A 13,099-nucleotide genomic window follows, 5' to 3' on the forward strand; every position below is an offset into this window, starting at 1 on the left:
GAGGGAATGACGTTTCAAGTTCAAACCAAAAGTCAAAATAAATAACTATTAATAATTGTCAGCGCACAAAATTTCGTGTTCGACACGGCTAGAAAATGTTTTGGAAATGCTCGGAAATTGAAATCCTCGCCCTCCGGGCTTGGATTTCAATACTTTCCTTGCATTTACAAAAGACCATTTTCTAGCCTAGTTAAACAAATAACTATTTTTTCAATTAAATAAAAAAATAGAAAAAAATAAAACCACTCTGAAATATGTAGGAATTATCGCAGAATTAATTAATTTTTTTTTGAGAAATTAACTATTTTTTCAATTAATAACTATTTTTTCAATTAAATAAAAAATAGAAAAAAAATAGAACCACCCTGGGATATGTAGGAATTATCGCAGAATTAATTATTTTTTTTTTTGAGAAATTAACTATTTTTTCAATTAATAACTATTTTTTCAATTAAATAAAAAAATAGAAAAAAATAGACCCACTCTGGGATATGTAGGAATGATCGCAGAATTAATTGAAGTTTTTTTTTTGAGAAAATAAAAGAAAAAATAAAAAATTGCAAACTTCGAGAAAATAACGAATATAACGAAGGCGAACATTTTATTGAATTTGTCATCTTAAATTTTTTTGTATTTTTTCTGAAAAGTACGTTTTGAAACAAAAATTTTGAAAAAAAAAACTTCAAAATATTTTAACCTCAAAAGTGGTGGAGGCGCCAGGTCAAGTCGTGTAACTTGGTGGTTTTTAACGCTTTTCACGAGTTTTGACAAGGAGAACCACTTAAATTATTTGTGTTTTTATCTCCCGTTGCTTGTATTTTTATCAATCCTTTTATCTAAACGAAATGCGCATTCCTGTTTCATTCAATTACCAAACACGGCACATTTTATTCATTAATTGTAAAGTTACAACAACAACTTTTTAATTACTATTCGGGATAACTAACATAATCACACATCAAGCATAATTTTCCCACGACAACTTCCGTGTTAAAATTCTCTAGAGACCCATAACAGCCATTAATTAATTAAACGAACAGCCCAATTCCACATTTGAATCTCAGTGCCCAAAGTTATCGACCATGGAAAAGTCAGAAAATACTTCAACGTCCTCCACCAGCAAACCGTTTTTCAAAAAAGTGTGCACCTACTTCCGTGAGTATTGTAACTGCACGGGAATCCACGGTTTTCGATATTTTGGCGAAAAACGCTCCATTTTCGAACGGTGAGTCCTTCTTCTCTAGTTTAATAATAACATGTCATTCGAAGGGTTTGGTGGAGCATCATTTTCACAATTTGTTTGGCCATCTGTATTAGTTCAATCTATGGGGTGTACAAGAAATGGGAGGCAAGTCCTGTTATTGTAAATTTTGCAAATCAGGGAACTCCCATTTACAAAATTCCGTTTCCGGCGATTACGATCTGTCCCGAGTCGAAGTCGTCACAGGATAAGTTTAATTATACAAAAATTCTGCAGAAGAAGAGGGCGCATCAGGCGCTAACTTCGGAGGAGTAAGAATTTTTCTTCTCGTTTTGTTTAGTAACCACCTGCAGGTCCACAGTGTTTACGTACATGAGTTTGATCTGTGTTTACTCCTCTTTAAACCAACCCGCTCCGGATTTCTTTCCCGAGGACTTTTTCGATGTTGTGAACAGAGTCAAATCTAATCTTACTCTATTGAGTTGCACATATTTGGGACAATCAACAAATTGCAGTGCGCTTTTCACCCCCATTTTCACAGACGTTGGAATATGTTACACTTTCAACATGTTGGATCGGAGCGACATTTACAAAGACACGGTGTAAGTTTTTTTCGACTTGCGAACAGTTCGTCGCCGACTTCCCTTTCGTTTAATTCGTCCTTAGTTATTTTGTCCCCTTGAAAATTCGTTCTATGCAAATTTGTCTCTGAAAGCTTTGTTTACATGCGCTGCAATGGCACAACCACTGTGAAATTTGGAAAAAAGCGTTTTGTTTTTTTTTCATATTTTGATTGTCTATCCCTTAAAAATAACGAATTCAAAAAAATATTTTAAATAGTTTTTGAGTTATAGCAATTAGTATAAAAAACTATTACAGCTATTAATTAAAATAAAGTTATCTTTAAACGCGTTTTTCTCGTAACTACATTTTTCAAATTTGCTGCAGTTGTAACTCAAAGACCAATTATCCGATCGTCTTGAAATTTTTTCTGTTTTATTTTGTATATCTTGCTCTGTACGATGAACCTCAAGTTTTTCGATCGTATAAAAAATGTGATTTTGGCGGGCCAAAAATCATCAAATTTTCGATCGAAATTTAACATTTTTTTTTTCAAAAATCCGGTATTTTGTCAAATTTAAAATTTTTCCACTATTGAGGAGGTTCATCCCACGGGAAATATCTTCTAGTTTAATAATAATTTTTTTTTTATTTCAATAATGGTGAAGGCCGCAATCACTGCAGCACTGGAAAGCTTTTTTTTTCTAGTGACTTGGTCGATACTTAATAACTCGAGCAGAATTAAATATTTTCGTCTGAAAATTTCAACTTTTTTCATTATTTAGGTAAAAATGTATCCTCCAAATTTGAAAACATTTTATGCAGTAGTTTTCTTTTAAAAAAATTCCAAAAATCACTTTTTTTGTAGGGGGTTTCAGTGGTTGTGCCCCTTAATAATAATAATTTATTTTTTATTATCGTGAGAGTTTAAAAAACCAGTATTTATTTTATTTATATTGCAGGAAACGAATACGCTCATTCAAAGTTATTTTTTTAAACGTTTTTTGCATCTGATCATTAAAATGTTCTTAATATACAGGCAACACTGGTGTCCACCCCCAAAATCGTCTTTAATTTGAATGAGAAAATTTTGAAAATTTGCATACGCTCACAGTTGACAAAGGTCTAGAAGCTGGCGCAAAAATTTGTTTTTTAGGCGACTTAAACTGAAAATGAAATTTTTAGGCCTCAAAAGTGAGTCTTTTCTGGCCGCAAACATTTTCGGCCGATCTATGGTGGCGCCATCTATCCATAGTTTTGCTTTTTACATCAAGATACCGATATTATCGTCAATTTTATAATTATTTGGGTAAAATCAAATCGACAAACTGCTGTAAAGTGCAACAAAGACGTGTTGAATTATTGAAAATGAACATGGATAGCAGGACTGCTGCAACAACATCAAAAAGCATATCAAACCTAATTCATACAAATTGTGAAGCTACACATGCCGAAACTGCAAATTTAAATAAAAAAATATGAACTTTTCTAAAGGATTCATAAATATTTTTAATTATTCAGTTGTTATAAATGATTAAATCAGTAAATCATAAGTAAAAATTAATTTAACTAGTAAATTTAATGATGTCGCCTAAAAAATCTTGTGTGTATCACGGCCAAAAAGTTCCATTTTGTCCTCGTCTTCTTTCTGACTTCGGCTTTCGCCTCGGCCATTAAAAAAAGGCTTGGCCAAAAAGTGTTTCTTTTTCTTCTTTTTTGGCCAAGCCTTTTTTTAATGGCCGAGGCGAAAGCCGAAGTCAGAAAGAAGACGAGGACAAAATGGAACTTTTTGGCCGTGATACACACAAGATTTTTTAGGCGACATTATTAAATTAAGTGTTTCTTTTTTGGCCTTGGTACACAAATAACTATTTTATCACTGATAGTTTTGCTGTAACGACGACTTAAAGATGTAATTTTTAGCTAATTGTGAGGGTTTGTGATATCAACCCCTAATTTCATTTTTTTTCAATATAAATGAGTTAAAAATATCTCAGTTGTTATTTTAGATTCAATGCAAATCGTCTTCAAAATTTGAGAAAACAATGCAACAGCATTTTTATCAAGTTTGCTTCATTTTTTGCGTCAGCTTCTAGAGTACAGAGTGATTCTTATTAATACTAATCATGTAGACGGCTTTGCAAATTTTGACGTAGGGCCTAGTGCAATTCGCTACTAGTTGAATGTGTTACACATAAGCGTAGAATTGACAGGGGTTAGGGTGCGTGTATTAATTAATTATTTTTCGGGTAATCATGCAGAATCGGGACCTGAAAAATGACGGCTGACATTTTTGACAGCGTTCGGGTACAGACCGCCTGCAACGTTGCCAAATCGTTTGAGTTTAGAGGTGCGGTTGCATGTATAAAGAGTTGTCTAAAGCAAGTTGTTTATAAAATAATTCCCAGAAGAAGAAAAAATAATAGCGTGAAGGGATTACTCACTTCTTCCCACATACATATATCAAATCTAGCAACCCTAATTTTAACCGCCCAATAAAACCCGGTTTCTCAATTATGATTATTATAATTTTGAATTTACTTTTGATTTTTAAAATTCGTTAATTATTGGAATAAATGGACTCCGTATGAATTAATAGGAGATTGTTCTACAAGTAATGAAATATGCTGGTTTTCGAATGACTACAAAGGGGTTGAATTAACGAATGCAGCGAGTAAATTAACTTTTCACGAGCTGAAAAACACTTTTCTTACTACTATTTGCTGCTATTTTTTCGTGTATCCAGTTTTTAAAGTTTAAAACAGACTTTCAAACGTAAATTTTAATTCAAATTATAACAAAAATGAAAGGATGGAAGGGCAAAATTATTCTGAACGTTAATAAAAATTTTCGTTTGATTCCTTTAAACACTACAATTAAACATTACATCTGCAATTGGTAGTGTTTTTCCACTCATCGTGCAATTCGATAGAAAAAGAATGTTTAAGCGTAAATTTGTTTTTTTGAACGAATGTTTTTTACTAAATAATTGTTATTAGATGAGAGACAAATGGCTCTGTATCTCACAAATTGGGGATTTCGTTAATGTCATTACTTTGACAAATTAATTTTGACGGTTCTTGTTTTGCGCTAAAAATAGTTAGGGTTTTTGAAACTTTTCTCCTTTCAGCGTAAAATAGGATAAAAACACCGAAGTAGTAAGCAACAGCGTTGTGGGTGTGTCAACCAGAAATGTAATCAACTTTCAATTTATTGTAAGCTTAGTAAGGCAGTACGACCAGGGATTAGCCTTTAACAACTACATAAAGTACCATGAATATCTTTAGAGTGACTTTAGATTACTTATCCCCGACAGAAAAAAAATCAATTTGAGTTTGAATTTGAAAGAATTTTCACCAGTCTGGGAAAAAGTGATGTACAGTAGGTTCGATCCTCAGTGTGGAACTTTTATACAGTTTTTTCAGTTTAGTACATGAACATGAGCCGCACGTATGGTGGAAAAGACATTTTGTGTTGTCACGTTCTGCCTGAGATTATACAACCCACTATGACGCAGTCTGAATCTTTCTTGTATTTGAGGCAACTTGGCAACAAAGCTATGTCTTCGTGCCCGATCGCAGTACGCGGGCGCATGCGCACATGTCAGGTCCCGATTGTGCATGATTACCATTTTTCGGCAATATTGAACATTGAACGACTGCTACTTGTTATGCACCATTAATGCGAACTGAAATGATGCAAATCTAATGTAACCAAAGCACATTTTGGACATTTAAATTCAATTTGTTTTACCGCGAAATATTACCACATGATACGCCATTGGGCTCCAACTTCGCTGTCACTGATCTGTCATCTGTCAAGTCAGGTGTAAGTGTTAGATTTGCGGATTGTGATTGTTACAAGACACATGAACACTTTTTGTGAGCTTGTCTCATTGTTATGCTTGATGACAAATAACAAAATAACGTACACCGTATGTCGTATGTCGTAAGAAAACACATGTCTAAAAAATGTCAACGCACCTTTTAATTAATATTAATTAGAATCACTCTGTATATGTATAGCTACGACGTGTTTATAAATGTTTCTAGCATCAAGGGTGGCTATGAAATGTCAAAGAAATTTGCCGCTTGTTACTAATGTGGGTTTAGATTTTTCAACTGACATTTGTAGTTAACCTCAATTATTGAACAAAGTTAGTTTTGAAAACAAACTGTTCAAGTTGTGGTTTGAAGCCTGAAAATCTAAAATTTTGACACAAAACCGTAACTGAAAAATCGTAGACGTAAGTGACATTTGAAATAATTGTAAACATAGTTATATTCACTATGAAAACAAAGCGGCAAAATAGCGCATGACAGGAATTACAAAGCCCCCCTTGATGCTAGAAACATTTATAAACACCTTGTATATACCTTGTGTTGCAGATATCAATTTTAAGTAAAATTATGTCAACCACATTCTTAAATTATTATCAATCATCACACTGGGACGAATTAAACTGGGAGCAAATTGCATAGCAGACGAAAAAGCCCGGGACGAATTGACCAGGGGATGAATTGGTGAGGGACGAACTGGTCGTATCCCGTTTTTTTCTCCTATCGTTAGCGAAAACCGATTTGTTCGTTTTAGTCTTCAATTTGAGGACTACTTGAAAAACCCCAACATTACTCATTGGTCCATGGAGCACGGATTTTCCCATGAAGCTGCATTCACAACGTATCCCCGAAGAGCTCTTTACCCCGGAGCATCCAATGGGCTAAGTTTCAGCATTGAAACCCCTGCAGACGTTTTAGATTATGCGTGTCGTGGGAGTGCCCCTCAAGGGTATAAAGTCATGTTGCATTCTCCTATGAGGATTCCACGACCCAGTCAGCAGTACTTTCGAGTACCTTTGGATCAAATTGTGATGGGAGCGGTACAACCGGTCATGATTAGCACTTCTGATAGGGTGAAAATGTACAATCCGAGTCGACGGGGGTGTTATTTTCCTTCAGAACGAAATTTGACGTACTTTAAAATTTACACGTCTTTGAACTGCAAGTTGGAGTGTTTGACGAAGCACACGTTGGACAGTTGCGGATGTGTCAACTTTTACATGCCAAGTAAGTGGAATTGAAGGTGAGAATTGTTAAAAGTGTTGATTTTCAAGGGGAGAACGGCACGGAAATCTGTGGAACTGGACAAATTTGGTGTATGAAAAGAACCGAACGTATGCAAACAAGTTTCCTAAATTTGACTTCATCATTAAAATTACAATTTTTTTCCAAACACCAAATTTTTACAAAAATTCTGACCGCGCGTTTCGATAACAAAACTAAAAACTAACAAATAATTCGTCCTTATACAGGGTCCGGCAACACTTGTGTCCACCCCCAAAATCGTCTTTAATTTTAAAGATAAAATTTTCAAAATTTGCATACGCTCTCAGGTGACAAAGCTCTAGAAGCTGACGCAAAAATTTGTTTTTTATCACCAATAGTTTTAGCGTCGCGACGCCTTAAAAATGTAATTTTTATTTAATTGTAAGGGTTTGTGATATCAACCCCTAATTTAATTTTTTTTGAATATAAATGTGTTAAAAATATCTCAGTTGTTATTTTAGATTCAATGCAAATTGTCTTCAAAATTTGAGAAAAAAATGCTGTTTTATCAAGTTAGTTTTCAATTTCATTACGTCAAAGTTGGAAACTACGTTTACACCCATCTGTCAACATCTTGTGTCACAAATGACATCTATCCTTTGGCTCGCTTTAGATTGTAACAAAAGTCTTGCTTGGTGAAATAGTCGCTTTGTCGATGTTAATTAACGATTTCTGGTGTCCATAAAGTGCAACATGCCCGTGTTAATCAAAATTAACCTTTATAATAGTGAATAAAGTGACTTGTGAAATTTTGGTGTAAACGTAGTTTGCCACTGCGCTGTCATAATTTTAAAAACCAACTTGATAAAACAGCGTTTTTTTCGCAAATTTTAAACACAATTTGCATTAGATTTAAAATAGAATCTCAGATTGGAAAAAAAAAAGAATTCGCGAATATTTCCGCAAAAACTCAAAAGTCGCTAAAAATTATACTTCTTAGGCGTCGCGACGCCAACCAAACCGTGATAAAAAATAAATTTTTGCGTCAGCTTCTAGAGCTTTGTCAACTATGAGCGTACGCAAATTTTGAAAATTGTAACTTTAAAATTAAAGACTATTTTGGGGGTGGACACAAGTGTTGCCGGACCCTGTATAAGGACGAATTATTTGTTTTTGACAATGACCACCACATTGATGAAAGTTGTCTTCGTTTAATTAAAAATGTAAATAATTGTAAATTTCTAGACATTTATGAAAGTCTAGAAATATTTAGGAACAAAAATGTAATAATGAACTCAGACAACGGCCCCATGGTATAATGAAATCTAAGGTATGATATTGCGCATCTACGGAGTGGGGAGTGACGTCACTCGGAGAGTACTTAGGCTGAATCGTTAGTTCAGATGTAAGGCACGTGTTTCTCTTATTAGAATCTGTACTTATCCTGTTTCCAGCTTTTAACGATTTTCAAATTTTCTGTATTATATCTTTAAGTTAATTCGTTAATAAAATAATAATAATAATTATAATACGCGACCTGAGAACTATAAGGTTCTAACTAACATTTGGATTAAATTGATCAGTGTTCTCGTTATCAGTGATATCTCTTTAATTTATTAAGCATTTATTTACAAATTGACAGGATTTATTAAAATCATTTTGGCTTGTTAAAATATTAACTCACTTCTTTTTTATACATGATAGAACAGGTTTTAAAAAATCGCAAGACATTCAATTTAAATTTTCACAAAAAATCACTTAGAAGCTTAAAATTCTCACGTCGCGAATAAATACTAAAATGCATTATTCTATATTTGGTTGTAATAGTGACAATCAGGAAAACTATGCTGAAAAGAATATCATTTTTTTTAGATTTACCAAAGCCAGTGTGACAAGAAAATTGTGGGTGATTTCGTGTTTGATTCGTCGGTTTGATTTTTTAATTTTGAAAATGCCAGAATATGTTCAAGACAGTTCTGTACAAAGGACTATGAGAGAAACTATATATACGAACTGTAAAATTATTTAACCAAAGAAGGGAAGAAAATTAAAAGACGAAGCTGTTCCTTCTTTATTTCTTCCTAAAGGAAAATCACGCAAATCTTCAACAGCACGGAAAGAAAAAGCGTGCAAAAGAGATCAAGCCAAATTTGTGAAAAACATAATTGAAACGGAGTAAGTTGGTAACTCATCGTTAATAATTCTTACATTACTTTAATTTCTTTTTATTTATGCAAAATATGAGGCCATTATTTGCTGAAAAGTAGTAATTAATCAAACAATTTTTCTTTGGTTGTATTCTTTATAGTTTTTTCAGTTTTCTTTAATCAAATTTTTATAGGGAACTTAAGATCGACAATAACACGACGGCAACGTTTATTGACAATGTGCCTTCAACTTCAAAATCTATCGGGTAAATTTACACTTTCACCTAATAAGGAAAATCAGTTTTTTTTCAGAAATCATTTTTGTGTTTGCATGTTTTGCATGTTGTCAAATAATCAAATAAACTTTACTTTTTGTTTCGATAGCGTAAACACAGACTTCGAAAATGACTTGACAGTAAAAGTAGATTTACTTAAAAGCGAAAATCAATAACTTTAGAAAAAATTTTAGAATTAATAAATTAAATTCAGTTTTAAAAGAAGACATAAGATAAAAAGGAAGAGGGAATTTGTGAAAATTAATAATTAATTTTATTAAGTTTGTTTTTGTAGCTTCTGATTTCTTTTTTCTAACTTGATAAAACTTTTTTTAAACTTAATTTATTGTTTTTTTTTTGAGCTTTGAAATGAGGGTAAAGAAGTACAGCATGGCTTACTAATTTCTGCAGATTAAAAGAAAAATGATATGTTATGTTGACAATTTTAATTTTAAAAATACGTCATTTGAAATTTTTTTCGCATTATAGTTTCCAGGAGTTGCAATAAATACCATAATTAACATCAAAACTAAAATATTTTATTTCTACATCTGAAAAAATCACACCCTTGATTAGTGATTTCATTATTCTAAACTGATACATCTACGCTCGTATGGTTAATGAAATGTTTAGAACCTCATTTCAACAAAATTTTCACAAGCGACAATTATTTGGACTGTCCTGAAATCTATAAATCTTCACTTGTTTTAACTGCCTTCATTCAGCATTAAAATAGAAAACGAATTTTAAAGTGTTCCTTAATTAAATCGATGTTGTGTAAAACATTGTTTTTAATAATATTATTTAATAACACGAATATAACACTTTTATTCGTGCTTTTAAGCACCGTACAATGGCAATTCTTCCAACTGCTACTCTCCGAGTGACGTCACTGCGCGAGCTGAACGCGTTCGGGTTGCCTGAGTATCATATCTTAGAAATCTTTATATCATGATATCATGCAACGGCCCCATCCCGTCATCCTCCCTCTACTCGCTTCTACCTGCGCCAAAGGGTGCGCGTCGACAAGCTTTTAGTATACAGGGTCCGGCAACACTTGTGTCCACCCCCAAAATCGTCTTTAATTTTAAAGATAAAATTTTGAAAATTTGCATACGCTCACAGTTGACAAAGCTCTAGAAGCTGACGTAAAAATTTGTTTTTTATCACTGATAGTTTTGGCGTCGCGACGCCTTAAAAATGTAATTGTTAGGTAATTGTGAGGGTTTGTGATATCAACCCCTAATTTAATTTTTTTTCAATATAAATATGTTAAAAATATCTGAGTTATTATTTTAGATTCAATGCAAATAGTCTTCAAAATTTGAGGAAAAAATGCTGTTTTATCAAGTTAGTTTCCAATTTTATTATGTCAAAATTGGGAACTACGTTTACACCCATCTGTCAACATCTTGTGTCACAAATGACATCTATTCTTTGGCTCGCTTTAGATTGTAACAAAAGTGTTACTTGGTGAAATTGTCACTTTGTCGATGTTAATTAACGATTTCTGGTGTCCATAAAGTGCAACATGCCCGTGGTAATCAAAATTAACCTTTATAAAAGTGAGTGAAATGACTTGTGAAATTTTGGTGTAAACGTAGATTGCCGCTGCACTGTCATAATTTTGAAAACTAACTTGATAAAGCAACGTTTTTTTCGCAAATTTTAAACACAATTTGCATTAGATTTAAAATAAAAACTCAGAAATTTGTACCACAGTTATGTTGAAATAAAATTGAATTCGCGTATATTTCCGCAAAAACTCAAAAATCGCTAAAAATTATACTTCTTAGGCGTCGCGACGCCAACCAAACCGTGATAAAAAAAACAAATTTTTACGTCAGCTTCTAGAGCTTTGTCAACTATGAGCGTATGCAAATTTTCAAAATTTTATCTTTAAAATTAAAGACGATTTTGGGGGTGGACACAAGTGTTGCCGGACCCTGTATAAGGACGAATTTTGTTAGTTTTTAGTTTAATCATCGCTCTGATGATGATAGCATTGCTATCGTAACGCGCGTCAGAATTTTTGTAAAAATTTGGTGTTTGGGAAAAAATTGTAATTTTAATAATTTGTCAACACCAAGAATTGATCCAATAAATTTTCTTTGTTGACTTCATCAACTTATCACTATTTTTAGGGTACTTGCAAGCTCGAGATTTATACCACAAAATGTCCGAAAATACGTCGATCAGAGCCGAATGTGATTGCTTACCATTGTGCACTGATGTCACCTATGAGGTGGAAACTTCCCAGACAGATTGGGATTGGAAAAAAGTGTACCAAGCGTACTCATTTCCCGTTCCCAATCGGTAAAATCTCATTCTTGTTTGGGTCTGTTGATAAATGAGCGATTTTAGGACTCATCTATCGTCTTTAACAATTTTTTTCAAAACTGATAACTTTGTTACGTCTGACAGGAACGAACTCTATGGTCCTATCGACTTTTTGGCTAATTTTGGAGGCATTCTTGGCTTGTTTACGGGATTTTCAGTGCTGTCTCTCATGGAAATTTTATATTTTCTTTCTATTAGGTTGATCTGCAACAGCCGATTGTACGGGAATTGGGCAGGGCAAGAGCTGTAATATTTCAAGTTTCTACACCGAAATTTTTTTTCTTCACTTTTATAGATGTGTGTGTGTAGGTACATATGTTATGAGTACCGGGTGTTCCGCGCATTGCCGAATATGAATTTTTTATTTTATTTTTTTTTGCTCTCCGAATCGTCAAATTAATTCGGTTAATGGCAGATTGTGCAATTTTTAGAATTCTATGTTATTACGGCATTAGTAAAAAACTGAATTTAAATATGTAAAATTTCAAATTTTCCGCTCCAAATTTCGAAGAATGTGTGATTGCGAAATGATCTGTCACTGTGTAACGTCACATTATGCCTAAATTAAATCTTTTTCCAGCAAATATGTCTTGCAAAGCAATTTTACGGTCGTGTTTACTAAGAATTTACTTTCTTCCGAAACTTCAAAATAACTCTGTTATTTGTTGGCGTACCTGGATTTGGAATCTGCGCAAAATTGTGCGTCAAATGAACCCTAATAACACAAGTTTACTGCAAAAATAAGCAAGATTTTGATCGCAAAAATTTGACAGTTTTAGTCATGAAATTTTATTCCGAAAAAATCAAATTTTTCAAATTTTGAAAAATCTAAGAACAAATTCTTTACTAAAAATGACGAAGAAAACTATGCCAAAAAACATTTCTGTTGATCTATCGTATTTTCCGAAATATTGAGCAAAAATGTTTTCCACCTTCAAAAATTTGACCCTCTGGCGACAATTCAAAAATTCAAACGGCCACAACATTATTTGTTGACGTTACGTTCAATGCTCACCTATTTTTGGATATTCCGTGAAATTTTGGGTTAAATGAGCACAGATAACTTGAGTCTGCTCCACAAATAAACGAGAAATTGATCAAACACCTGATTTCAAGGAGTGTTTTTGGGGTGATTTTTAATGTTTTTTTTTAAGGCGAAAACGACGTTTAATACTTTTGAGTTATACATCAATCGAAAGAGTAGCTTAAAATTTATCAACTGGCTAAATATCGGATCGGAAGATTAAATAGTTTACGAGTGGCGGACAAAAAACAAAAATCGAAAAAAAATTACCGATTGATTTTTTTCGCGAAAAAGTTGACTACTGAAGAAGAGAAATACGATGACGCAAACCGGTCGATTAGCAAACTATAGTTACTGAGATATTTAGCTTTAAAAAAGTGAAAAACAAAATCTCACTTACCGACACTTTAGACTGTCATAACTCAATTATTTCTAGTAATATGTGGATTTTGGAATCTGCGTGAAATTCTGCCTAAAATGAGACTAAATAACAGAAGTTTGGTTCA

At 33.1% G+C, this 13,099-nt stretch overlaps 1 protein-coding gene across 1 annotated transcript; it reads left to right on the forward strand.

Moving 5' to 3' along the window:
• The first annotated feature begins 991 nt into the window (after nucleotides 1–991).
• LOC148176693 (pickpocket protein 28-like) lies at nucleotides 992–11,894 on the forward strand. Its single transcript, XM_088034624.1, has 7 exons — nucleotides 992–1,225; nucleotides 1,270–1,512; nucleotides 1,555–1,803; nucleotides 6,356–6,828; nucleotides 6,876–6,935; nucleotides 11,374–11,545; nucleotides 11,594–11,894. Exons 1-7 carry the CDS (start codon nucleotides 1,083–1,085, stop codon nucleotides 11,817–11,819), a joined length of 1,566 nt encoding a protein of 521 aa, XP_087890750.1. The 5' UTR covers nucleotides 992–1,082; the 3' UTR covers nucleotides 11,820–11,894.
• The last annotated feature ends 1,205 nt before the right edge of the window (nucleotides 11,895–13,099 follow it).

This window comes from Gnatocerus cornutus, chromosome 4 (assembly GCF_029298725.1).
Source record: "Gnatocerus cornutus isolate USDA-ARS CGAHR chromosome 4, icGnaCorn1.1, whole genome shotgun sequence".
Taxonomy (NCBI): domain Eukaryota; kingdom Metazoa; phylum Arthropoda; class Insecta; order Coleoptera; family Tenebrionidae; genus Gnatocerus; species Gnatocerus cornutus.

What these genes read in the sequence shown, in the direction of transcription:
- LOC148176693 (XM_088034624.1), top strand. Translation starts at nt 1,083, where the DNA reads ATGGAAAAGTCAGAAAATACTTCAACGTCCTCCACCAGCAAACCGTTT. An exon ending in AAACGCTCCATTTTCGAACG is followed by an intron (nt 1,226 to 1,269) that starts GTGAGTCCTTCT and finishes TGTCATTCGAAG; the next exon opens with GGTTTGGTGGAGCATCATTT. An exon ending in CAGGCGCTAACTTCGGAGGA is followed by an intron (nt 1,513 to 1,554) that starts GTAAGAATTTTT and finishes AACCACCTGCAG; the next exon opens with GTCCACAGTGTTTACGTACA.